The sequence below is a fragment of the Aethalodelphis obliquidens genome, unplaced genomic scaffold (assembly GCF_003676395.1).
Source record: "Aethalodelphis obliquidens isolate GAN/ISIS:26980383/991018 unplaced genomic scaffold, ASM367639v1 scaffold86, whole genome shotgun sequence".
Taxonomy (NCBI): Eukaryota; Metazoa; Chordata; class Mammalia; order Artiodactyla; family Delphinidae; genus Aethalodelphis; species Aethalodelphis obliquidens.
The window spans coordinates 4,981,065-5,006,956 of record NW_020838030.1 but is presented as its reverse complement, the minus strand read 5'-3'; the positions used below and the strand labels follow the sequence as shown (position 1 = coordinate 5,006,956).

The 25,892-nt window shown below is 52.0% G+C and overlaps 1 protein-coding gene across 10 annotated transcripts in view; it reads left to right on the top strand.

The window, feature by feature from the left end:
* MTMR14 (myotubularin related protein 14) overlaps positions 1-25,892 on the top strand; it is a 43,402-nt gene that overhangs the window by 7,677 nt on the left and 9,833 nt on the right. For 4 of the 10 annotated variants that reach the window (XM_027093790.1, XM_027093787.1, XM_027093795.1 and 1 more), the window contains 15 exons: positions 230-338; positions 5,921-6,068; positions 6,367-6,427; positions 7,932-8,054; positions 9,045-9,118; positions 13,880-13,950; positions 14,530-14,604; positions 18,460-18,526; positions 19,370-19,455; positions 19,714-19,790; positions 20,046-20,082; positions 22,506-22,576; positions 23,267-23,325; positions 23,479-23,617; positions 24,313-24,492. In XM_027093790.1, coding sequence (XP_026949591.1) covers positions 230-338; positions 5,921-6,068; positions 6,367-6,427; positions 7,932-8,054; positions 9,045-9,118; positions 13,880-13,950; positions 14,530-14,604; positions 18,460-18,526; positions 19,370-19,455; positions 19,714-19,790; positions 20,046-20,082; positions 22,506-22,576; positions 23,267-23,325; positions 23,479-23,617; positions 24,313-24,492 — 1,377 coding nt within the window. The remainder of the gene's footprint in view (positions 1-229; positions 339-5,920; positions 6,069-6,366; positions 6,428-7,931; positions 8,055-9,044; positions 9,119-13,879; positions 13,951-14,529; positions 14,605-18,459; positions 18,527-19,369; positions 19,456-19,713; positions 19,791-20,045; positions 20,083-22,505; positions 22,577-23,266; positions 23,326-23,478; positions 23,618-24,312; positions 24,493-25,892) is intronic. The other 6 variants (XM_027093791.1, XM_027093789.1, XM_027093788.1 and 3 more) reach the window with 5 other exon arrangements.

The following is a 25,892-nucleotide window of genomic DNA, read 5'->3' as shown; positions in this document are numbered from 1 at the left end:
TTTTTTTTTTAATCTTAAAGGTTTTGAAATCAGGATGACTTCCATTTTATTATCTATAATATAGCATTTTTTTCTTTTCTTGAAAAGCTTAGAGTGTCCATGATCTAGAATTTAGGAATCTGAGCATTTATTAAATTTGGAATGAATATTCACACACACACAACCCTAGTATGGGGCACACAGTACTCACGCGGAAGCAGACTGACCTACCTCTCTTGCCCGTTTTTAGGTTTCAGAGCACCGTACAGGTGAGCAAGTTGCAGGACCTCGTCAACCGCAGCAAGACGGCCAGGTGCAGAGGACGTTTTGTCTGCCCAGTGATCCTGTTCAAGGGCAAGGTAAGACCACACCTTAGCCTCGCACTCCCTGAGACCCTCTCATGGGGTACCTGGCTTAATGCAAAGTGTAGAGTCTCGTGTTCTTGGCTTTTGCCAGCCAAGTTTGGGTGATTACTGGGTGCCTGGTGCGGTGGGAAGCAGGCCAGAGAAACAGACCAATTCTGATACAACTTTTTTTGAAGGTGAGTCTAATTAGGAAAGGGACAGTCACAGCAGAGGACCCCACCCTGTGTCCTGGAGCCAGACTGCCTACGTTCTGATCCCGGCTCTGTTACTTCCTGCCTGTGCAAGGCCTCAGTTTCTTCCTCTATAAAAGGGGAAAAATAATCATGCCTACATCAAAAGTTTATGAATAGATTAGATCAGATGAGTAAGTACATTGTTGTTTGTTCATTCTTTCAGTCATATAATTTACCAAGTATTTATTGAATGTGTGTCATGTTCAGGCCTCAAGGTACATCAGCATACAAGGTACACAAAAATCCGCACCCTTATCAAGCTTATATTCTAGTGACTGTTGTTAATTTGGCTGCCCACTATGGTCTCATTTCACCTCTTTTTATAATCCTTTGGTGTATTTGATATTCCCATTTTGCAGATGAAACGAAGGCTCAGAGTGGTTAAATAACTTCCCCACGTTTACACAACTAGAGAGCTGGGGTTTAAACTTAACTGCAAAACGCACTCAAGTTACCACACTGCAGCTTAGGGCCACATGGTGTGGTGTCAGAGGAACCCACTTAAGACGGGCAGCAGTTGGGGACTTCCTTGGCGGTCCAGCGGTTAAGATCCTGTGCTTCCACTTCAGGGGGTGTGGGTTCGATTCCTGGTTGGGGAACTAAGATCCTGCATGCTGTGCAATGCGGTCAAAAATTAAAACAAAAAAACCCCAGATGGGCAGCAGTGTGGACTGACAGACATGGCCTCATTAAGTGAGCAGGACTAGGCAGCAAGCTTTGGAGGAAGGGTGGGAGGGTGTTCCAGGCAGGTGCCAGTGCTGGGGGAGCATGAAGCCAGGTGCGCAAAGTCCGAGAGACTCCCTGACGGGAGCGCAAGGTACGTGGTGGAGCCGAGGATGGAAGGGACTGAATGCAGGAGGCTGGTTGCTGGCCAAGGTGTTTAGGTTTGCTGGGAGAGCCACTGTGATTTCTGAGCAGGGAAGTACAAGATGCAAATAGCATTTTGAGAAAGATTAATCCAGAAGGAACGGACTAACAGAGAGCCTGGAGCAGGGGAGGGAAGCAGGGGTGTAGGCTCTCTATTCTTGTTTTTGTTTTTTTTTTAATCTTTATTGAGTTTGTTACAGTATTGCTTCTGTTCTATGTTTTGGTTTTTTGGCCGCCAGGCATGTGGGATCTTAGGTTCCTTACCAGGGATCGAACCTGCACCTGCTGCACTGGAAGGTGAAGTCTCAACCACTGGACCACCAGGGAAGTCCCTTAGGCTCTCTATTCTAGTTGTCCAATATGTACCTGAATGCGCTGTGGTCTTGGTGCCTGTCGGACTATAGTCCGGCTCCCAGCGCAGATGAGGACTGGGGCAGGGCAGTGGGGAGGAGAGACACAGGGCTTGTTTCCATCCCTTTGTGCCTTCCTTTCGTAAAATGGAAGAAGGGGGAATGTGAAAGGGGGGGGTAGGAAAGGAGACTTGACCACAGGCTTTCGTGGACAGGTCGATTTTAGGGAAAAGTATGTCTGGAAGTCAAGTTCCAGAAATTGATCATCTTAAAGCTATTTATTCCCTCTTCCCCTTCGGAAAGTTCCGTGTTGCTGTAAGCTCTGGGAACTCCGGTTTAGATAACTGGACTATAACACACTGCTCTGTGGGGCATAGTGCTTGTTGCTAGAATGTACATAGGAAAACTCAAACCTGTGCTTCCCACAGTGTGTTCCACAGAATAGTAATTTAAGGATGTGCTTGTGCAAAGCATTCCCTGTCAAACAAGGGTGAGAGATAGCACGTTACTAGATTTGGCCTGACCCCCAAGCTCCAGATTCAAGAGGTACATCGGTAAGTGTGCACTGACATAGGAAAGGCTCTGAGAAGTCCTGAAGCAGAGGGACCTGTGTAGTGCAGTCAGGTCTGCTATTTCTCACTCGGCAGACCTTGAGGAAGGGACTTTCCGGAATGCATTTGGGAAAGTGCCACATTGACTGGCTTAGTCCAGTGAGATTGCAGCAGGCCTGGGAGAAAGAGCCCAAGGCAACTCACTTCAGAGGAAGGGCAAAGAGTTGGAGGGATTATCCTCTCTTTTTTTTTGGCCATGCCGTGCAGCTTGTGGGGTCTTAGTTCCCCAAGCAGGGATCAAACACCTTATATACGTTTTATTCCTATTGTGTTTGCAAGTCTGCTGTCTCCTCTCAGCGGTAATCCCTTTGAGGGCAGAGGCCTTGTCTTGCTGCTGTCCTCCCAGCGCCTAGCAAGTGCCCACCCAGCTTGTACGTGCAAGCTGGGAAGGTGGGAAGACACTGCTCTTTAAAGTGGTCGTGGGCTCTGCTGGGTTCTCGGGGGACAAGTGACTAAGACAGGCCTGTCCCTGTGGAGCTCAGTGAGTGGGGAAGGTTGACCTGTGAACTAGCAGCTGAGCGGGAGATGGCGAAGGGCAGGAGAGGGTCTTCTGTTGTGAGGTGGGGATCTCATCCTCAGAGACGTGGCTCCCAGCGGGCCCTAGCCAGTGCGGTGACAGCGGTGTTTGCTACCAGCACACCCTGCCGGGCTGGGGCGGGGGAGGCATGTTCAGAAGTGCCCGCTGCCTGCTTCTCTCCAGATTCAGTCCAGTGTGGCTGGGGCAGCCAAGGAACTAAATGTCTGATTGTATTTCATTTCAATTAATTTCCATTTTATAGCTGAAGCAATGTAGATTTTTTTTGGTTAAACACAACTTTATTTTGGGGCAGGACTACGTTTCCCTTTAAATGCTGAAAATAAAGCATCCTAGTTGAGATGTGCTGTGAGTATAAAATACACACTGAATTTTGAAGACTTAGTCCAAAAAATGTAAAACAGGAATAATTTTTCAAGTGATTATATGTTGACATAGTAATATTTTGGATATATTGGGTTAAATGATATATTTTATTAAAATTCTTTTACAACTAAGTTCAAGCATTTAAGGGTAAGCAGTTCTCCCATGCCGTTCTCTTCCCCAACATCTGTATCTGGGTTTTAGGCAATTAAAAGCTGAACAGGTCATCTTTCTCTTTGTTTCCTCCCTTAAAGAGATGGGGAGCAGAGGTCAGCTGCTTTTATTCCGTGTGCTAAAGTTGGTTACTACATTAGCATATCCTATAGAGCCGTGTTTCTCATGCAGAGTTAGAGGCCACTCCTAATTAGGTAAGTGGAGAGCATTCAGAGTACATCCTGCTTTTTCAGTCAAGAGGGAAGCTTAAAGTACAGAAATGGCAGATTATGCTTTGGAGCCGTGAGGCCAGGGAGCAAGGTCAGGTGTTAGACTCTGCCTTGGGGTGCAGCTTCCCCCAGGTGCCGGCTCGGGACCTTCCTGCAGAGGTTGGTTCTTCACTTGGGGAGCTGGCCCTCTCTCCCATTCTTCTCCATCTGATGAGTCCTCTGTGCCAGGTGTATCTGCCTCTGTTACCAAAAAGACAGGGTCGAAAAGAGATGGGAGAACTGAGCAGAAAGAAGAATCTGAACCTTGAAAAGAACTCAGAGCTCAGCAGCTAAGGAAGGAAGGGGTGTGTGTCCACTCTGAAAAGAGTTAACAGAGTAATGCAAAGAAGACTGAGATTTGGCCCCGGCAGCTTGGATGATGGGGGAGGGTGGGCATGATAACATGTGCCAGTCAAACTCAAACCACGTACCCCCCATTGTCTTGCTTTCAGGAATCAGACCTCCCTTCTTACCATGAGAGTCTTGGGGGGTCCTCAGCCTGAGGATTGACATTTCCCTGCTGCAGTTCCTAATTACTGAGTTGGTCTCTTCAGAGTAGGGCCTCTTTTCGGGGGCTGGAGATGGGTCCATGGATGGACTTGGAGATGTAGGTAAACTCTGGTGTGTACATTTTTATCCAGAGACAGTTTATCATTTTCATCAGATTTTCAAAATGCTTTTGGACCCAGAAAAAATGAAGCAGCCCCCGCAGAGTGCATCCTGCTCAGGCCAGCAGGAATCTCTGCCCGAGCCCTTCTTCATAGGCTTCCAGGACAACCCTCCCACGATTGCATTCTTGCCCCCGGCACTGGAAAATCACCCCACCCCACCCGGGTTGTAGCAGGTTGCCTTTCTATCACCTGCCCCCTGCCCCAGGCTGCCACTGCCTCGGAAAGCCGGGTGATGACCTGCCAGTTCCCACCACACCCCTTTCCTAGCAGCAAAACCGTTTCTTTCCCCCTGTCTTACAAGTGGAGAAGACCCCTTGGGCAGTATTCTGCAGTTTTCCAGGGACCCTCCTTACACCACCAGGCTGCGTGACCCGTTCAGAAATGCCTTCCCCCTGCCTAGTGTAACCTCCCAGCCACCCTCACAGCCTCCCTCAGCCTGTAACTGGACCGTGGGGTCACCAGATACCTCCTCTCATTCCTCCTGCATCTCATCAAACACAATTTATAAAGATTCAGCCTTAAAGTTAAATAATGAAGTTTATGCCCATTGCCTGGTTTCTAGAATTCTAGCTCTTGAAATGCTCCTTCAGTGATGAGGAAAGAGTAAAAGGATAGTTAAGCACAGTTAAAGCCACTACGCTTCCTTGATACAGAGGAGAGAGAAGATAAAATTTCTTTAAAAAAAAAAAAAAAACCCGAACATTTCTCCCATAATTGGCCCTCCTGCTGCAAAGGTTGCCCTCCACTGTGCTAAGCAGTTCCAGTGACAGTCAGCTCGCAGGCTCCGGAGGGAGGTGGGCTCGATCAGGTCCCAGCTCAACCCCCTCTGTGGTACCTTAGGCATCACTTCACCTCCCTGCGCCCATCCCTCGTCTTTTCATCTGTGAAGCAGCAACAGTGCCTGCCGCCTGCGACATCTCTCTCATGGGCTTGTGTAAATCCAGTGGGAAGGTGGTGTACTTGTTTCAGTCCTGTACTCATAAACACATGTGATAACCGCCAGATCTTACCCAAGTACATGCGTGATGACCACTGAATCTGCCCATTACTGTTAGTGATACTCTGGTGCCTCTCGTTTGGGAGAGAGAACCTCTTGACAGAGGCTGCAGGTTAAATTCTAGGCATACTTCGGAGTGACTGCTGTGAAGACTTTGGGCAGTGCTCCTGCACCCATTTTCCTGGCCTGGAGGGTCCCCAGGGGTTCCCCCCACTGTGTGCACTTCAGAAAACCACCTGACTGTTGGTCAGAGGGTACAAACTTCCAGTTGTAAGATGAGTAAGTTCTGTGGATCTAATGTACAGCATGGTGATTATAGTTAATAATACTGTATTAGATACATGAAAGTTGCACAGAGAGATGATCTTAAATGTTTTCACCACAAAAAAAGAAGTGGTGATTATGTGACATGATGCAGGTGTTAGCTAACGCTACGATGGTAATGATTTTGCAATAAGTAAGCGTATCAGATCAGTGTGTTGTACACCTTAAACTTACACAATGTCATATGTCAATTATATCTCAAGAAAGCCTGGGAAAAACCGAACCAAAAAACTCCAGAAAACCACCTGACCCTGAAAATGCGGTTTCTCTCCCAGCATATTTGCAGGTCGGCAACGCTGGCTGGATGGGGGGAGCTGTATGGACGCACTGGCTACAACTATATTTTCTCAGGTGAGCGTTGAGCTGCACCGTCTTTGACTAAGAACAGGAAGCCAGTGGTGGAGAATAGCCACCTAGGGCTGCAGTGGTGTAGGTGGAGGGGCAGCAAGCTGGGGGATGGGCAAGGGCCCTCCTTTCGTCACCTGAGGAGATGCTGGGGGTGATGAACACTGCCAGGCATGTGGGGCTTCGGATGCTGAGAGAGGCAGGAGTGTGGTCCTTAGGGTGTAGCCGGGGGGAGACTGGTCAGGAAGCCCCTGGGTGGAGCCCCTGCCTTGGCCTCAGTGCTGACCGCAGGTTTCTCCCACAGGGGGTGCAGACGACGCCTGGGCAGATGCAGAGGATGTCACGGAGGAGGACTGTGCGCTTCGGTCAGTGCCAGGTGGTTATGGGTCTGGGCTTGGGTTGGGGGCAGGCGTCTGAGCGGTGGTGGCCATTTTCCTACTGACGGTCATGACCTCATCAGTGGTCCAGGTGAGTGGATTGGCTCCCTTCCTCCTGCTGCCAGGCCCACGCCCCTGCAACAGGGTTGTTGAAGTCCACCCTGTAGCTTCACCCGAAGCTGACTTTATGGACTACCTGAGCAGTCTGTGCTCGCCAGGACTGCAGAGCGAGTGCCCCAACCCTGGGGTTCCTGGCACCCCAGGCCCAAAACACAGGCCAGACATCTGTGTGTCTTCAAGCCCCACGGTTTCCAGGGTGTGACGTCTGGCCTACCAGGTGATGTACAGCACACCCGGCCCGAGGCACAGGGCAAGCAAGGACTGTGGTCCCCACGTGAGAGGTGTGGGCACTAGGAGCTCCACAGCTGTGTGATAGGTGCCATAAGGCGCTTGCTACAGAGGAATGTTTTAGGCTCCCTTAAAGGGAAGGAGGGGGCTGGCTCCCACTCTTCCTACCTCCTTTCCAAATATTTTTAGAAAACGGCAGTAATGGTTATTTTCGAAAAGCTCCTTTGCATGGTCTGTACCACATGGAAAGTCTTTAACTGGTGTCGGGTGTCTCTGGAATGCACACCAGCACCCTGGTCAGATCAGCCGCCCAAAATCATGGCTCGGTGCATGAAAAGGCATCTCGCTGTGCCCGGCTTCTGCCCGTTAGTTCCAAGAGCAGTGGCTCTGGCTTGTGCTCAAGAATGTTTGGCTCTTCCCCCGGGATCAAACGACCTCTGCCCCAGCCAGGCCATCTTCCACAGTGCACACTGTTCTTGGTGAGGAGTCCGCTGGGGACAGCAAAGCAGTGGGCATTACAAAAAAAAATTAATGGTGACTTTATTCGTTCTGCTTTTGCCTTTATCTGTATGACTGATCAAAAGGCAGCCTGGAGATGAGGAAAATTTTATCTTTCTCCTTGCTTCAGCGGCCTTCTAAGCAGAGGGAATTCACTTGCTAATATTTCACAATCAGTTGATAACATAGCTCTAAAAAGTCCATCTCCCAGTGAAAGTTTCAATCTGTTACATTTTGAGCAAGTCATATGGCTAAAAACGGTCATAAATGGGAAAAGGGAGGGGGGTGGAGAGAGATAAACTCTAATGGAGGCTCAAAGACTCTATCAGCCACTAGCCTGCTGCTTTTTAGAGCTCAGAGATTATCTTGAGTCTTCTGGCTTCACGTCAAGCAGCGCCAAAAATCCCTTTTCCGCCCCAGGTGCAGATCGCTCCTCTTTGAAATGCGTCCCAGAGAGCGGGATAATCACTTAGAAAGTCACCTTCCCTGGGAGCGGTTGTCCTCTCTTGGCCCTCCCTCTGTCTTCTGGAGAAGAGAATCAGAAATTCTTCTGTAGAAACTAGACTTCCTTGAACGCGCCCCTCACGCCCCAGACTTTTGTGGATGAATGTGCAGTGCACCTTCTCCCTCTGGCTCTTTGTTTCAGAAGTTCCGACACGCATCTTTTTGATAAGGTCAGAGGGTATGACATCAAGCTGCTCCGGTACCTGTCAGTGAAATACATCTGTGACCTGATGGTGGAGAACAAGAAGGTGAAGTTTGGCATGAAGTGAGTGCAGGGCACCCCCTGCGAAGTGGGTGGAGGCCGTGTGCTCACAGGCTCGTGGGGTCGGAGATGGCACAGAGCAGTTACAAGGGCACACTGCGTGCCAGGCCTCGTGCATCCTCTCCCTGTATCCTCACACAGCCCTCCTTGCAAGGAGGTTCTAGTGTCTCCCTCTTGGAGGGGAGAAACTGAAGCCGGAGAGGTTAAGTCACTTTCTCTGGGGTGGTGCGGAGAGCACCAAGGGAGCCGTGGGTCTCTAACGTGTGCTCTGCTGCTGCTGCGCCATCTCTGGTAGATTAGAGTCTCTTTTAAAGTGGATCGAAAAAAATCAGTATTTACTCAATTTTTATGTCCTGTGTGGAACAAATCTTCTTACGGTAAGGCAAAATTAGAAACAAATGGAACCTGGGTTAGGGTGATGAAATTTGGGGAATTTTTCCAAAGTGTTGTTTATTTTTTATAATAGCCACTTTTAATTTTGCCAAGTATGTCTTAGAAAATAAGCCACACTGAGGCTGTTACAGCTCAGCAGTTTGCAGTCACCTGCACATCCCGCTGTCTGTCAGAGTAGTCCTGTGTCTCTCCGATGCTGTCTGGGAGTGTCCGCAGTGGATGCCGGAGAAGGTGGAGACGAGAGTCCGCCCCAGGGCCCCTTTTGGACAGTGTCTCTGTTATTTTGCTCTTTTCTCACTCCGCCCTGCGGGTCAGGGGGCGATGCTGCCTTTGGGGGAAGCTTGTTCCGCGGCTTAGGTCCCTTTGCGTTGCCGGTGCTGTGGGGTCCGGGGGAGTCGCCGCTCTCACCTGGTGACTTGGGGTAGAGGCGGCAGAGCAGTCGCATTTCTTAGTCGTTCTAAGTAAGCCCCCTGGAGGGCATCATTCCTAACTCTGAACAGTAGTTTCTATAGCAGGAGGATCATTTGAGCTGTGGTAATGCTTGTGGGGAATGGTGTGCATGTGTTGTGATGCCGTAACACGTTGTATCCTGTCTTGTAGTGTCACCTCCTCCGAGAAGGTGGACAAAGCCCAGCGCTATGCCGACTTCACTCTCCTCTCCATCCCGTATCCAGGTAGGGGCTCTTTCCAGGGTCTGGTCAAGGGACAGGCTTCCCAGGACTGGGGCTCTTTGAGGCCCTCCTCAGGCCCTGGCCACTTAGGTGCACAGATGCCCCGGAGCTCTCGGACAGGATCTGCTGTCGCTCAGCATAGGGCAGTGCAGCTGCTGGTCCTTGGCTCTCACCTTAGGGTGGGACGCTGTCCTTGTGTGTGTGTAGGGGGGCTTTCCCCTGGGAGCGGCCCAGGAATGGAGTCCTGGCTCAGGTCCTCCCTACTGCGCTCTTGAGCGAGTTACTTCACCTCGCCCAGCCTCAGGTTTTCTCAGGTATCACTGGAAGTTGGTGAGGCTTAGCTCAGGGTCTTGTTGTGCGGATTAGGTGAGGTCAGGTTTATCGGCGTGCTCTGGGCAGCTAATGTGCTGTTTCGGTGTGAAGTGACATCGTTAGTCCTCTGTGTCAGCAACCATCTATGCTGCACTGGCTGTTGCCGTGGTGAGGATGTAAGTGCTCTGTCCCCAGTTGCACGTGGTTGGTGGCCTCACCGTGTCACAGAGCACCGTGGTGAGCACACAGCTGGCTGCATTTGTCTCTGGCACAGACTGTATGCGACCTGTGGCCAGGGCAGTGTTCTCTGCACTAGATACTGAAGCTGCGTTAGTCCAGTTTGTAGCGTTTAAGCTTTCTTTCTGGCAACACCTGCTCGTTCAAGGAGGTATTAGAGCCCTAACATCAGCACCAAACTTTGTCAACAGACAGTAGAAAGTGGACTCTTTCTCCTTGAAACCTCTCTCCTGCTCCTCAGCAGTAGCACCTGCCTTCAGTCCTGTGCTGGATCTTGTCTCCTCATCTTGGAGCCATGTGGCCAATAGAGAGCAGGCTGGTGACCCCAGGTTGCAGTAGAGACACAAGGCCTTCTCATTAGAACCTCAAGTTCATCCAGTGCCTCGTGGGCAGAGGGTATATCCTCATCAGTGTGAGCTGGTGGTATCCAAACCACGACCCCTGTGGCCTGGCTGTCTTACAGTGGCCTCCTTCAGGGTCTCTACTCACTCTTCTCTGCTAGCTTGGCATTTGGTGGCATGTAGGGCTGGGCGTGCATTCCAGTCCCAGCACTGTGTCCTTGAACAAGTCCCTTAACCCTTCTGAGCATCAGTTTCATCCTGCATAAAATGTGGTTAATGATGCTTACTCTGGGCGAAGTGCCAGACCTGTCCCTGACAGGTGCCAACACCAGGCCGAGTGACGGGTGCCTGGGAGGAGAGGCTCGCTTTCGGCAGATGCAGAACCATGATGATGATGCCGTGGGCTCGGCAGCGTCAGAGATGTGTCAAAACAGGGATGTCCCCGCTGGGGGTCTGCACTGGAGCTTTCCTCAGGTAGCTCTAAAGCTGGCTTTCGGACTAGGCTCCTGACTCTCAGGAGATGCTCTGGGGGCCCCCAGACTGAAGTACTCTCTGCCGAATGCACGGGAGAGGACGGAGTTGGCTGAGGAGCGACGCGTCAGCTTTCTTTATTTGTGTTCAGCTTCTCAGTAACACTTGGCTTAGAAAAAATTGTTTTGTGGGACTTCTCTGGCAGTCCAGTGGTTCAGACTCCGTGCTTCCACTGAAGGGGCATGGGTTCGATCCCTGGTTGGGGAAATAAGGATCCCGCATGCCGCATGGCAGCAGCCAAAAAAAAAAAAACCACCACACTTTAAAACAAAGAAAAGAAAAGAAAAAAATCGTTTTGCTCCAGAACAGTAGCACAATATCCTTTCTGCTGTCGTTGGGCAGCTTGTTAAAAGACTCCTGAAATATTAACTAACACCTTTTGACCCAGTTATTCATTAGGCCATAATCCAGCCAGCTTGGGCCTGAAGATGTTCGTCATGTCTGATTATACCAGCCAAACATGGGAAATGTTTTCATCAATCAGAATAATGATGATGTAACTGATGGTACAGCCATCCATAGTAGAACGAGATATTACATAGTCATAGAAAAGTGCTTAAGGTGCTAATAAGCAAGATAGAAAATTAAATACTACAATCTCAACTATGTAAGAGAAAAAGTGCTTACACAAAATGGTAAGAAAAGAAAACGCCAGAATGGTAAGATGATACCATCTCTCTGTGAATTTTTTTCCCCCATTCTTCCCAGAATATCGTGTACTGCATCTGATAGTTGTGTATGGTGTTGAGGGGAGATTAAGAGGCATCAGTAAAAACCCAGAAGCCTAGGTGGCAGGAGATGCTGCTGCACACCCAGATGAGGGGACAGGAGAAGCACTTAACTTGCTTACCTTAATTACCTTGCTTCCTCTGCTCATGTTCTTAAATTTCTTTACATGCCTACATTATTATACTTCATAACAAAATTGATGTTATCCAGACCAAGTCCTGAAATGCACTCTGCTGCCATTTCAGGGGTCTCTGTTGAGCCCTCTGATGACTTTGAAGCCCAGACAGGAACTGCGGTGGTATCAGTTCTCTGTCAGACTAACTTAGGCTTAGACTAGCCCTTGAAAACGGGAAGTGTTCTGGGAGCACTTCCTTCAGGGCACCAAGATAGACGGGGCCAGAAACTCCCCAGCGTGAGTCTAATTTGTTTCCCTCTTGAGCGAGCGTCCGTTCTCACTTCACTTTTGGTCCTGTCTGTTTGCCTCTCAACAGGCTCAGAAGCCTGTTTAGGTAATGAATGTCAAGGCATTGCCCTGGGTACCGAGGCTGCTTTAATTCTCTCCGTTTCTCACAGTTGCTTCTGCATTATATGCTGGTCAGAGCTCGGCCTGGAGCCTGCAGTGTTGATTCAAGCGCTCAAGTTTGAGAAAACAGAGCACTTTACGGGAGTTCTGAGGAATGATTGGTGTCCCTCCTACTCCCAGGCTCATAAGCTCAGGGCCTCTGTCTGATATTTATATTTCTTCTTTCTCCCAGTGAGGCACCCAAGAATCCGCTGAAGTGTTAGAGCTGAGGATTGATTCCTGACTTCCCCATCCACAGTGAGGCCTGGGGGATTCGAGTGCAGGAGTGTGTGGGGTGGTGAGAGCCAGGTCTGCAGAACACACAGGCTAAGTCTCCAGACCTTCCTCCATGAAAGAACCTTTCCTTTCTTCCCTGGTGTGGCCCCAGACAGGAGCATGTCCCAAGAGGAGCTGGAGAGTTCTGTGTGGATGTTTATGGCCTGTGGCTACTTTGACAGAATTCAGGCAACTGTTTTGTTGCCTTTGGGGACCTTACCAGACTTGGACCTGTGGCCAGAGCCTTGTGCCCTCTGGAGTTTGTGTTGGTCCTGGTGGAGGAACTGAGAGGAGTGCAGGCCTCGTTCTCCCCAGGCTGAGCTGCAGGGTTGCACTGGGGCTCTCACTGCAGCGGTGGCATGAGGATGGCACCAGTATGCTGTCACCTGAGTGCCCCTTGTCGCAGTGCTGTGCCAGCTGTTTTATACGTATTGTTTCATTTCATCCTTAATCACTTTACAAATGAGAAAATCAAGGCTTAGAGAAATTAACTTGTTCACAGTCACAGGGCTACATGAAAGGCTGAGGTTTGAAGCTGGGAACATTGCCAAGGCCCTTTTCTCTCCACTCCTCTCTCTGTTCCTGAGGTCTTACCCTGGTGGTATTTCTTATAGTTTTTCTGGTGAATGATACAGAAAGCACATCTTGGCAAGGTTTGTTGGAGAAGGACGTGTCTCTTGAGCGCCTGTCCCATTTCAGGCACTGTCCATGGTCCTTCCTCTCATGTTACGATGTTCGGTCCTCACTGAAAGCCTGCGGGGTTGGCACAGGCAGACCTCATTTTATTGCTCTTCGCTTTGTTACTCTTCACATATTGCATTTTTTACAAATTGAGCATTTGTGGCAACCCTGTGTCAAGTCTATTGGAGACATTTTCCCAGTATTTGTTCACCTCGTGTCTCTGTCACATTTTGATAGTTCTCACAATACCTCAGACTTTTCCATTATCACTCCATTTTTTATGCTGACCTGTGATCAGTGATCTTCGATGTTACTACTCCACCTCACTGTAGGCTCAGAGTATGGTCACCATTTTTTAGCAATAAAGTGTTTGTTGTTTTTTTTTTTTTTGGCCGTGCTGTGTGGCTTGTAGGATCTTAATTCCCTGACCAGGGATTGAACTGGGGCCCACAGCAGTGTACCAAGTCCTAACCACTGGACCGCCAAGGAATTCCCTGAAGTATTTTTTATTTAAGGTATTTTTTAAATTTAAGATATATATATTTTTTAGACATAGTGCTATCACACACTCAATAAGCTATAATACAGTGTAAACATAACTTTAATATGCACTGGGAAACCAAAAAATTCGTGTGGCTTGCTTCATTGCGGTGGTCTGGAATTGAACCCTCAGTATCTCTGAAGTGTGTCTGTAACAGGAGGGAGGGTGATCCTCCGTAACTAGGTAAGTTGCTGAGAAGGTGCTGCCAGGGCTCAAACTGTAAACCGCGCTGTTGTTCTCTGGCTGTTGGCACTTCAGGGACTTGTAGGGCAGAGGGACCTGAAATGAGAGAAAAGTGACCAACAACCAGTGAGCACAGAGGGAGAGAGACACAGAGGTGTGCAGGCAGGGGCTGCCTCATCGGGAAGGTCTCTGGCTAGAAACCCAAGGAGCGTTGGAGGCTCCCGCTCACCTGGTCCAGCCTCCACTCATGTCATCTGGGGCCCACTTTGGAGTGTGTGCGCTGGTGGCCGCCTCGGTCCTCCAGCACCCAGGGGCATCTCAGGACACTGGGCCAGGAAGGGTGGTGTCACGACTCTGCCCTTCTTTTCCAGGCTGTGAATTTTTCAAGGAATATAAGGATCGGGATTACATGGCTGAAGGGCTCATTTTTAACTGGAAGCAGGTATGAGCAATAACATTCATCAGCTTGGGTCTTCTGTTTGTGAAGGGAAACCAGCCAGTAATCTTCTTGGGGAAAACAGCTACCCTTCTCCTTTCTTTGCTCTTCCCTGAATGAGTCTCATTATTTTTCCCTCTCTCCTCCTTGTATGTACATGTTTAAACTCTCATCATATATACTTTTCTCTCCCCCTTTAATTTCTCCTTTTCTTTAAAAGAGTTTTCAGGGAAAAGGTAGGAAAAGTCCTTCATTTTTGCTCCGCTCTCTGTGTGAAGAGCTCCTCCTCAGCGGGTGGGAGCAGCCCAGGAGCTGCCGGAGGCTGAATACGCTGATCACCTCTGTGTCAGCCGTAAACACTCAAACGCCAACTGAAAAGCTCCACTTGGCAGCAGTATCTGGTCCCTTTGATTTTTAAGCCGTCACTCCCAGGGTGGCACAGGCATCTGGCCCTGAGAAGGCGAGCACTGTGGGGGGACATCCTGCCTGCCTGTGGTAGCCACAGCTTCAGGGCCTCAACCTGCCTGGTCATCCTGGCTTCTCCTGGTGGACAGCCTGCATCTCACAGTGTCTTTCTGTCCCCAGGACTACGTTGATGCCCCTCTGAGCATCCCCGACTTCCTGACTTGCTCTCTGAACATTGACTGGAGCCAGTATCAGGTGAGGGGACCCCTGGTGCCTGCCCCACAAGTCCCTCAGGCAGACACCTGAAGGCCTGGCTTGTGACCTCTGACCTCCTGGGAAAGGAGGAGCTGCTTACCTGTTGAACTGTCTCTCCTGATTTCTTGGCCCAGAAAATCAAAGCTTTCTGAACATGACTCACTGAAAGATTTACATCCACCAGGGAGTTCTGTTTCCAGAGGAGGACCTCATGGAGTTTGCTTTTCCAGCTCTGGGATTTAGTGACGTTTTTCATTTCACCTTTTAAATGCGTGTTCCATCAGAGAAAGTGCAGAGCTGCCTGACCTGATTTGGTTATAGAAACCTTAAAATTATTTCCACTGTGCTTCTCTCCTCTTTGTCATCGTCTGCCATGGAAGGGTCCCCAGTCTTTTTTTTTTTTTTAGTTTATTTATTTTTGGCTGCATTAGGTCTTCGTTGCTGTGCACAGGCTTTCTCTAGTTGCAGCGAGCGGGGGTACTCTTTGTTGCGGTGCGCAGGCTTCTCATTGCAGTGGCTTCTCTTGTTGTGGAGCACGGGCTCTAGGCGCATGGGCTTCAGTAGTTGTGACACACAGGCTTGGTAGTTGTGGCGCACAGGCTCTAGAGCGCCGGCTCAGTAGTTGTGGCACACAGGCTTTTTTGCTCCGCGGCATGTGGGATCTTCCCGGACCAGGGCTCGAACCCGTGTCCCCTGCATTGGCAGGTGGATTCTTAACTACCGTACCACCAAGGAAGTCCAAAGGGTCCCCAGTCTTACTGGATGGATCCATCTCTCTACCACGTTTAGCCCACTGTACAAGCCCACAGGCCATTAGCAGTGTCCTTGCCACTTGCTTCAGCCAGGACAAGTAGCCTCATTGTTCCCACTGCCTTCCCCATGTCTGTTCCCTCTGCCTGGCTGGCCCTCCCAGCCTCCTCTTGTCTGGCTGACACACTGCCTTCAGGATTTGGCTCGAGTGTCCACTCCAAGAAGAATTCCCTGATGTGCCTCCTCTCCCCCATCCCTAGAGAGGTTGTATGCTTGCATCTACATTCCCCTTAATCCGGGCTCTGGGCCCGGCCTGGCCTGGCCTCTCTCAGTGATCCACACCTACTTCCTTTTCCAAGTGTCCCGTCATGCAAGCACCTCAAACTCAAGCTGCCCAGAATGGAATTGGCCACAACCCACAGCACCCCCGAGCCCTCCACCATTTACCCAGATGCTCAGACTCGAAAAATGGGGGCTCTTCTCCCCAACACCCATGGCTGGTCCCATCAGTTCTGTAAGTCTCTGCCCCAGGGGAACTCCCCAGTCCTTCTTGCCTCCATCCCTTAGGTCACTGGCCTAATGCAGGCTACCATCGTCTCATGGCTGAGCGTGGGTCCACGTTGAAGGGGCAACCGACTGGAAATAGTGAATAGGGCCTGGCAGAGCACGATACTCAGATGATGGGGCAGGGTCGTCACTGTCACTCCTTCCTTCACAGCTGCCACTGACTTTCCTTTTTCCCTCAGGATAAGTCCAAGGACCCTTATGTGGTCCACCCAGCTCCACGTGGTCCAGGCTTGTTCTTGTGACTCACTGGCTGTCCACTCCCTCCCCTCCAGCTACCCTGACCGCCTCTCCACCCCTTAGGGAAGATGCTCTCCAGGTTTGCACATGCTCTTCTCTCTGCCGCAAACACTCGTGTGCTTTCCCTCCCCTTTTCTCACATGCATGTCACCATCTCCAAGGAGCCTTCCCTAAGGGTCCCCATGGATCAGGCTAGGCTCACCTCCCCAATTACATGGTCCTGCAGCATCTTAGAGGGCTCCTTTTAATTAGCACACCTGCAGCAATTCACTTTGCCTTCCCTTCCCTCCAGCCTCAGGGCTGGAGTCATTGTGTTCACTGCTGTGTCCCAGGGCCAGGCCCACAGTCACGTTCACACCACTGTTTCCCATTGCACGAGCAGTAGTGCATGTGTGGGTGTTGCTGACCTCTGTGTAGCCAGATGGAATTCCATAAAGCTCTGCTCTTTCATTCTGTGCCCGAAGGCCCCTTCCAGTGGCTGCTGCTCCTCAACCTGGCCCCTGACTATGACTAGTCAGTGAAAGAACATTCTACAGGTACCTCCTAGTCCCTAAGCACGAAGCCTTACAGATGCAGACGTGCCAAAATGGCCTCCGCCCTCACTGGGCTCAGTCTAGGAAAATTCCGAGGCAACAGCGTAACCATCACCTGCGTGGTAGGGGTATTGACCAGTGGCCACAGAAGAAGACTCTGTAGAGAAGATAATGGGGCTGGGCCTTTAAAGGATGAGTAGGAGTTTGCCAGCCAGGGAAAGAGGCATGCACCAGGCATGGAAACGTAAGGCCGATATGTGGTACTCACCTCTGTATCTGGAGGCTTTGTCACGGCACACATAGAGAGTCAGAGGTGAGCCTAGATTTTCATGCATGTCCCAGGTCCTCTTCTGTTTCTCACTCTGGTATCTGAGGAGGTGTTCCTACAGTGCGGTGTGTGACCACAGGCCTGGGTCCAGACCCCAGCTCAGCTTAGCTGTGTGACCTTGGGCCTCTGCCGACCCAGCGCTCCCCAGGCTGTGGTTCCTGCCCCAGCCCTGGGCACGGTGGCCAGCGGAGTCTGCCGCCGCTCCTTGGTCATTTATGTCCCCTTCAAACAGCTGCCGTTGTGGGAGCTGCCCTGCGGGCTCGTCCTTGGTCACCTCCTGCCCTTTCCCGGCCGCTGCAGTCCTCCCCCAGCCAGCCTGACCTCCCTGCACACCTGCTGCGTAGCTCCCACCTCTCCTGCTTTTCCTCACCCGCTGGAATCACAGCGCGGAGGAAATCTCTTGGCAATGGTGTGTCTGACACGTTGAACCAGATGAGCAGAGAGACCCCCGAGCCACCACGGGTAGTAATAAGTTTATCAGCACGGCACTGCAGCGGCTTTCTCTGCAGCTCCTGCAAGTGGGTCAGGACTCTCCAGGGTCCATGGGAAGGTCAGGTAAATGAGCCTGGTTTAAGTTCCTGGGAAAACCATTCCAATTACAGGTGCTGTGTTCACCCTCCCCAGGGCAGCGCTCTCGCTAGCTGGCATTCACCGCCTTCTCTGCACAGCCCCAGACACTGAGAAGCAGTCATGTTAAGAGACTGTCCCCAGCTAGGGGGAGGGGGCCACAGAACTGGGTCAGGCCCCTCCGTGGGCTTCCGGATTCCAAAATGGACTGTTTCTCAGAGGGTCTAGTCTGGACCTTTAGCTTGGGCTAGAACAGAGGTTCCGATCTCTATGGCTTTTGCTTGTTTTTGCTCTCCCACCTCGTGGGCCTCCTGTTTTAAAAGATTTTTGTTTACCAAACAGACTGCATTTGGTACTCATTAAAAGACTATGCAGTGAGTAGCAATAAAAAACGTGTGAAACCTGATTGATGAGAAGGTTGATGGTTACCTTGGTTTCTGTGATGTGATGGCAGATAAAGAAGTGGCTCTTTCCATTTGGTGACAATGGCCACGGGCTCAGGGCTCTTTGTCGGCTTCTGTTAATTCCCTAGACAGCCGTGCCTGGAGCCCAGGGCTCAGAGGAGCTAGTGTCCGGCTGCTGCTTGTGGCTGTGGGGCTGTGGGTTGCCCAGGCTCCTGCATGGCTTCCCCTCCCTCACCCGCACGTTGGGTCAGAGCACACTGAGGGAGGGGCCCGTGGGGGAGGGTGCAGGGATGTGTGAAAAGTGAAGTTTCAGATAGTCTGGGATTTGGGACCTGTGGCCTGTGACCATGAGCCTGGGGTACTTGTTTCCCCAGAATAACTCATAGCATTTTATTTTAAAAATACTTTAAATTTCCATTCTGAGTTAAACACCTATTCATAGAATCCTTTTATTTTTCTTCTCCAACAGAGTTGGGATCTGGTGCAACAAACACAAAACTACCTGAAACTGCTGCTTTCCATAATTAACAGTGACGGTGAGTCTGCCTCTGCTTGCCTCAAGCCATAGGATCTTCTGGGTGTTCCCAGGTCTTGACATCGCAAATGTGTGTTTATTGGGGCCTTTTGCTCTATGGGAGAAGGATTTGGGGATTCCCTTGTCATTGGCAGATTTATTCCATGCCCAAAATTATGAACTTGTTACCATCTGAACCACATTCAGCTGGCCTTTGAGCTTTGAGCATCAGCCTTTTGTGTGGGGCTGCAGTGGCCTCTTTTGGTTCAGAAAGGTGAGAGAAAGTCAGTCCTGGCCTCTTCTTGGGCACACACAAGAGCCCCTGGAGGGCCTGTTCTCCAGAGGGTACTCCAGCCAGTTTGACTGTTTTGATTGGATGAGCCCATTATGCTCAGTGTCCTAGGGCGGTCTGACTCTGGTTCCTCCATATCAGTCAGGACCTGTGTGGGGTTGCACTTGCTTGAACAAATGGAAATGTATTCATTTATTTAACCAAGAAGGCCCAAGAGCAGAGCCAGGTGCCAAATACCACAAAGCATCTCTCCTTGTCTCATACCCACTGTTTAGTTAGCTTCATGGCTGGCAATCGTTCCAGACTTGTTTCCTGCCATCTTAACCCCTCCAGAAGAGGGAGACGGCCTCTGTCCCAGAGCTCCCGCTCATTGCCTCAGTTTGGATCCAGTGCCCATCCTTGAACCGGTCACTGTGGCCAGGTTGGCAGAAACATCACATGCCTGCCTCTGGAGCTAGGCCGTGGTTCTGGGGTGGCCTGGCTCTCACCCCAGGCCAGGGCGGTGGCACATCCCCTTTTCATCAGCCCGTGTTTGCTTCTCTCCTGGGCCTCCCGTTCCACGTTCCTGTGTAGATGACAGCGGACTGCTAGTACACTGTATCTCAGGCTGGGACCGGACGCCCCTCTTCATCTCTCTCCTGCGCCTTTCCTTGTGGGCTGTGAGTATGGACGGGCTGGGCCGTGGGGTCAGGGAGCATTCAGAGGCCCTTTGTGAGTGCTGGGACTGTTTCCAGAAAGCAGAGAGGCTTCGGAGCGAGGGACCTCACGTGTCCAGAGCAGGTGTCGTGTTTAACCCCGCTCCGGGGGCTGTCAGGCAGCCTGGCTGTCACGGGGGCGGTGGTTGTGACTCAGCCCCCGAGGCCAGGAGGGGGCCGTCGTGGGGAGGCTTCTTTCTGATCTGGGGCCGTCTCTTCCAGGACGGGCTCATCCACGCATCCCTGAAGCCCGCTGAGATCCTCTACCTAACGGTGGCCTACGACTGGTTCCTCTTCGGGTGAGCCTTCGGGAACTGTCGGGCTGTGGGGTGCTCCAGTGCTTGGGAACCGCCTTTTTGTGTGCGTGGGTGTGGTGGCCCCTGTGACAGGGTTGAAGGCGAAGACGGTCCCACCCCCTTGGGAAGAGAGAAGGTGTGGTCGGGCCCACCTGAGGCTGGGGTGCCAAAGCCATGGGCTGTCCCTGTGGCTCTGGTCCCCCTTCATCCTCTTGTCTGGGAGGTGCTCGCTTTGACCTCCTCGCCTTCTTGTTTCAGGCACATGTTGGTAGATCGACTCAGCAAAGGAGAGGAGGTGGGTACTGCTCACGGTCTGCGGGCACACGTCAGGGCTCCGCGGGCTCGGGCTCTTTTACCCCCAAGAGGGACAGGGTGATGGTCTGTTTGGTGTCCACACTTTGGGGGCGGTTCCTTGCCTGGTGAGTGCTGGGATCAGGCAGAGTGGCAGGAAAAGCACCGGCACAGCAGCCCCGTTCTGAGCCTCAGTCCCCCTCTCTCGCGGAGAGAACACTTACCTGTGACCTTCGTGTGTCAGTCCTCTTCCCCCCGTTCTGTGCCGGCCTTCTTATGAGTGACCTTGTTTTCTGCACTCAGCTCTGGAACCAGTTTACAAGTGCTTTCCTGTGCCCCTCACCCTCACAGCTAAAGCCAGAAGCTCTTCCCTGTCCTCCCTTGTCTCATCACACCCACTCGGCAGCTTTTAAGCCCCAGGGCCTTCCGTGCAAGCAGGGTCCTGCCAGCTCCTCACCCCCCGACCAATCCCGGCCAGCGGGCTGTGGGTCCCCTTCCTGTCCGCGCGCTGTCCCTCCTTCCTCCTCTCTGCCCTGTCCACGCGTTATCCTTAGCTACCTTTTTTAGTCTTTGGCTCTTCGGTACTCTTGTTTTCAGCCTGTTTTCCCTGCACACAGACCTGGAGTCGGACCTGAGTGTGAACCCCAGTTGTGCCACTTACTACCTGGGTGACCTTGGGTAGTGTGATTAACCTTGAGTCTCCCGGTGTCGATTCTGCTGCCTCACAAAGAGAATGAGTCCAGATGCCCAGCGTGGGAGCTGCACGCAGTGTTGGCTCCCCCCCCATTTTCCTGAGGCATCTTTCTCACCCTCCTGAGGCTGCCTCTTTTCTGGGCATCTTATCTTGTGCATTCTTCTTTTGTTCCTCCCTCTCAGCTGCTCCTCTCCCCTTCTAAATCTCTTCGTTTGAGCACTTATTGCATCCGTCAGGACTGCAGAGCCCATAAGCCTGTTCCTCAGAGGCCTCCATGAGCTCTGTCAGAGGTGGTGACTTTGGCACTGAAATCCGCACGTAAAGCCCCTTTGCAGCCTCTCATTTTGAGATTTGCTGGAGCTGGCGCTCCAGTACCTGCTGACCCCCATGCTGTCTCCCCGTCCCCAGAGCAGGCCAGATTCCACCTTCAGAGACTGGGCAGGGGATGCGGCTGAGCCCAGTGGATTCTGGACTCAAACCCTGGCCACGTCTCAACATAAACAAGAGGGTCTTCTCAGCTGGGAGGGTTGGCAGGATGTGGGCTTTTCTCTTAGCCCTCCCTTCCTCCCTGCACACGCTCAAAACTCTGATACTTTAAAAACATGCAAAAAGCTGGGGCCTGTTAAACAGCTCCGTATCCCTCCTTTGCCTTTGAGGCTCTCAGAACACATTAGCATATTAAAGACTAAAAAATCTGTGGTGAAGACACCTATTTAATTTTATGTAACAGGGACTTCCCTGGCTGCCCAGTGGTTAGGACTCTGTGCTCAGGACTCCGTGCTTTCACTGCCAAGGGCCCAGGTTCAATCCCTGGTCAGGGAAGTAAAATCCCACAAGCTGTGCGGGGGCGGCCCACCAAAAAAGTTATGTAACAAAGTTTTCATACTGGCCTGACCTAGGCACCCTCCCTCCTTTTTTATTTTTTGAGGAGATCTTACGGGGCTCTGGGATACCCTGTGGGTGTTTTTCCAAGTGAGGGGTTGATGGACCACACCTTGCAGAATCAGCTGCAGAGACTGCATTGTGTGCACTTCACAGAGGCCCGTTGGACCAGGGCACTGGCTGGGAGGGAGAAGAGAGAACTTGCTCACGGAACTGGGGATGCGGAGGCAGGGTCAGAGCTCAGGAGCCTCCTCCGGCTTTGCCTGCCTCAGACTTCGTCCTGCCCCTTACAGTTTCTGAACAGTGCAGGCCGCGGGCCAGGCAGTGGCTGCCCCTCAGCCCTGGTTCTCCTGAACCACTGTTTCCCGGTATTTCTTCTACAAAATCTGATCTCTTGCCCTTGCATTGTGTTCCTGCTGTGTCCATTAATCTTCTTGCCCCGAAATTCTCTCCCAGCTGTCCTTCCCTGTTAGCCTCTCTCCCTGGGGTTCTTAGGAGAGGCTGAGAGGGAGAAGAAGCTGTTCTCTTCCTCCTTTTCAGTAGCTTGAGAACATGTGTGTTCAGTTTGAAGATGGTTTGAAACATCACTGGCTTACCCTCTTGCGTTCTCAGGAAGGAAACGCCCTTCCTTCCTTGCCCCAGCCCAGGCACACCTGCCCGACCTCCTAAGCCTTCTCTACCGCCCGTACTGTTTCTACACCAGAATATCCAGCAGGGTCCCCAAAGCAGGGCTGCTGTCCATCAGGGGTTGACCAGGGTCACTGGTTGCCCTCTCCTGGGAGTTCTGCCACCTAGATTCTTCTCCCTGGAGACTGCTATCTTCTCATGTGTGCTGCTTTTTGGTCTCTCAGATTTTCTTCTTCTGCTTCAATTTTTTGAAGCATATCATCTCTGAGGAGTTCTCTGCTCTGAAGATACAGAGGTAAGGAGAGACCTGCTCTCACTGGGAGCAAGGTGCTCTGGGAAGGGCCGTGCTAGGGCGGTGGGGGTCTTGCTCGCTGCCTTATCCCTGCCCTGCTTCCCTGCATGCTTGGCAGGCTGGCTTCCTGTCGCTGCCTTCCCTCTGAGGGCAGGTAGGGGTACCTGGGGAGGGCCAGCAGCTGAAGAGGCTCATCTTGTGACCAGGAGAGCAGGGCTCGTTGATGCAGGGAAAAGCCAGCCCAAGGATAGGGGGACTCCCAGCTCCCCATGCCACCGCCATGGCAGAAGCTTCTCCTGCCTGAGCTGATGGCTTCCTTCCCTGTGCTGCTGCAGAGGGGTGTCTGCACAGCCCACCGCCACAGAGCAGAGTCTGCTTCCAGCCTGGCAAACACAGGGGTCTTGTTTGGTAATTGCTTTAGGACCCCTGTGAGAGTAGGTGTCTTTGCTTGCTTTCCAAGTCCAAGCTCCTAGTGTGCTGGACCAGACTTCAACTCTGAGGGCCACACTGACAGGGAGGCGGCAGGCTTTGCTGGCCTCAGAAGTGGGCCTGGCCTTTCTGCAACAGTTCAGGTAGAACCTGTGTCCATGAGTTTCCAGTGAGTTGGAGCTTCTTTCCCAGGTGGACAGCATGCGGGGGACGTGGGAGACCTCAGCCCAATCTGGAATTCACTGTCCTGGCTTCTGTTTATAGGAGGAAGAGTTTGCCAGCCCGGGATGCAGGCTTCACTGTGGAAGATATCTGCATGCTGAGTGAGTCATGGGCCCCAGCAGACTTCCTCTGTATATCTTTCTGACTATAGACCACATAGGGACTGCTTGTTCTAGAAACTTCTGTGTGGAAGAGGTGGGGGACCCCTAGCAGGAGAAGATGTTGTGCTGATTGATGGCACTGGCTTCTTTCAGGACGGAAGGATCGTGGCAGCACCACCAGCCTTGGCAGTGACTTCTCTCTGGTCATGGAGAGCTCCCCAGGAGCCGCCGGGAGCTTCACCTATGAGACCGTGGAGCTGGTCCCTGCAGGAGCACAGACTCAGGCAGCTTGGTGAGGGCCAGGCTGGAACTAAGCTTGCTAACAGCTGTGAGCCAGGGCTCCAGCTCCAGGGAGCCCCAGGAACAAAGGGGCCCCCGACAGTAGGCCTGAGAGCTGAGCTCCATGCCCTGCTGTCTCTACTGGGCCTCAGAGGCCAGCCATCTGGTTGGTGGGGGGCACTGCGGGATGAAGGAGGAAGCTGCAGGGCTGGGAAGACAGGGTCGGGTGAGGAGGGCGCTGGTGTTAAAGGGACTTCCTGGGGGTGCTCCCTTGTATCATTTGCCTGGGAGGTGGGGGGCCAGCTTAGAAAAAGAAAAAAGGGGTGAGTACAAAATAATGATTGGGAATTGGGAGCTTGTTGAGGGTCAGCTCCTTTGAGAATGAGATGACCTTCCCCGTGGACAAAGGGCTCAATATTTTTTATAACATTAGCAGGGAAAGTCAGTTACTAAAGTGTTAGATAAGAATCTGTTTTCCAGCATGTGCACTGAGGCCAGCAGGCCAGTTTTGTTCAGACGTAACATTCCCTCTGTGAAGACGCAGCTCTCGCTGCCCGTGGCCGAGCCCAAGGGAGTGCTGAAGTATGCCCACTCCCATGTGGCATTTTTCCAGTGCAAGTAAAAAGTGGGCCCTGAGATTTAGTACAGGTGGGCAGAGGGTTTGCCTGAGGTGGCCCCTTAGCCAGCAGCCCTATCTTTCCACTGCAGGAGGAAGAGCCACTCATCCTCTCCACAGAGTGTGCTCTGGAACCGGCCGCAGCCCTCAGAGGACCGCCTGCCTTCCCACCAGGCACTGGTGGAAGCCAAGTCCTCCAGCTCCTCGTCCTCGAACCATTCTGACAACTTTTTCAGGCTGGGTAGCAGTCCCCTGGAGGTCCCCAAGCCCAGGTGAGGACCTCCAAAGTCCTAATGGTGGGGTGGCTAGCCCTTCCCTGTTAGTAAGGCTAGAGAGTGGGGTTCCAGGGCATGCGGCCTGGCAGGCAGTGTACCCAGGAGGCCAGAGGGGATCAACAAGCTTGCAGGCTCACGCACTGTTTGGAGGATGGGTTAATGTTTGGATACAGAGCAGGAGCTGGTTCGCAGAGGGGTTTGAGACTCCCCCTTCCCAGAGCCCTGGCGGATCGGTATCCAGAAGGTGTAGTAGTTGTGATGTCATGGGCAGGGAGTTGGGGCTGCCCCTCCCTCTTGCCTTTGCCAGGTCTCAGCCCCCCTGTGGACCTCACATTCTGATTAAAGAGATGGCGCTAGATCCTCCGAGGTGCTTCTGGCCCTCCCGTTTCTCGTCTGAATGGGTGGGGCACTGAAGAGGACAGACGGTAGGGAGCTAGGCTAGATGTGTGTGGCTGGGGCAAGCCTCGCTGGCCTGCACGTCTGGAAAGGGAGCAGCTCAGCCAGGATGGACAGGTGTGGCTGGAGTGTGCTGCAGAACTGATGTTTCCTTGGTGAGGTTAAAGCTGAGCACTGGCCAGGGGCTTAGGGCTGAGGGATGGCCTGGCATTTGGGGGAGGCATTTCCTAGCTGACCCCATAACACTCCTTCCATGTCATACAGCCAGGGAAGGAGGCCTGTGAATTACTTTGTTTTCTAAGGCCTTGAGAATGTCTGGCCCTTCTGAAGAGAACAAAGAAGTGTGCGACTTAAGAGGTCCTTAATAAATTCCAGGGAGAAAAGACATTTAGCAGAAAGATCGTGAGCGTTGAAGTCCACTCTAGATTCAAGCCCAGCTCTGTTGGATACTGCTCCAGAATTTCAGGTCTTTCCTTGTGGCAGGCATGTTACCAAGGAGGAAACTGAACCCAAAGGTCACAAGCTTATTACAAAGAAAACCCTGAAACTTTGGGAACTCTCCTCCCATCACCGTCCTCTGGTTTTTCCTTTCTGGGCAAAAGCAAGCAATGGAGGAAGGTGGGGACGAGCACCCTCCCCACATAGGCTGAGCGGATGAGCTCTAGGTGAGTGGAGCTGCACTGTCCAGAGGGGTCCCGTGTGCTCACCTCTGAAGGTGAGCCCTTCAACTCGGAGCACTGCCATGTCCGTCAGCGCTGTAGCTGAGTCTGTTAAATAAAGGCCACAACCTCTCTGTCCCCACGGGTCTGGTGGAGGCAGCAGAGCGGAGAGGGTGCCGAGCACACAAGCCCACGTGCCGTGCTCATCCGCATCCTCTGTGCCACCCCGCGTGTCTCTGCAGCTTTCCTCAGGGCCCCTGTGGGCCTGCTGCGGCACTGCGTGACCCTTCCTCTTCTGGGCCGGAGCTCTTGCTCATCGTCCCTGCCTCCTTTTCTGCCTGT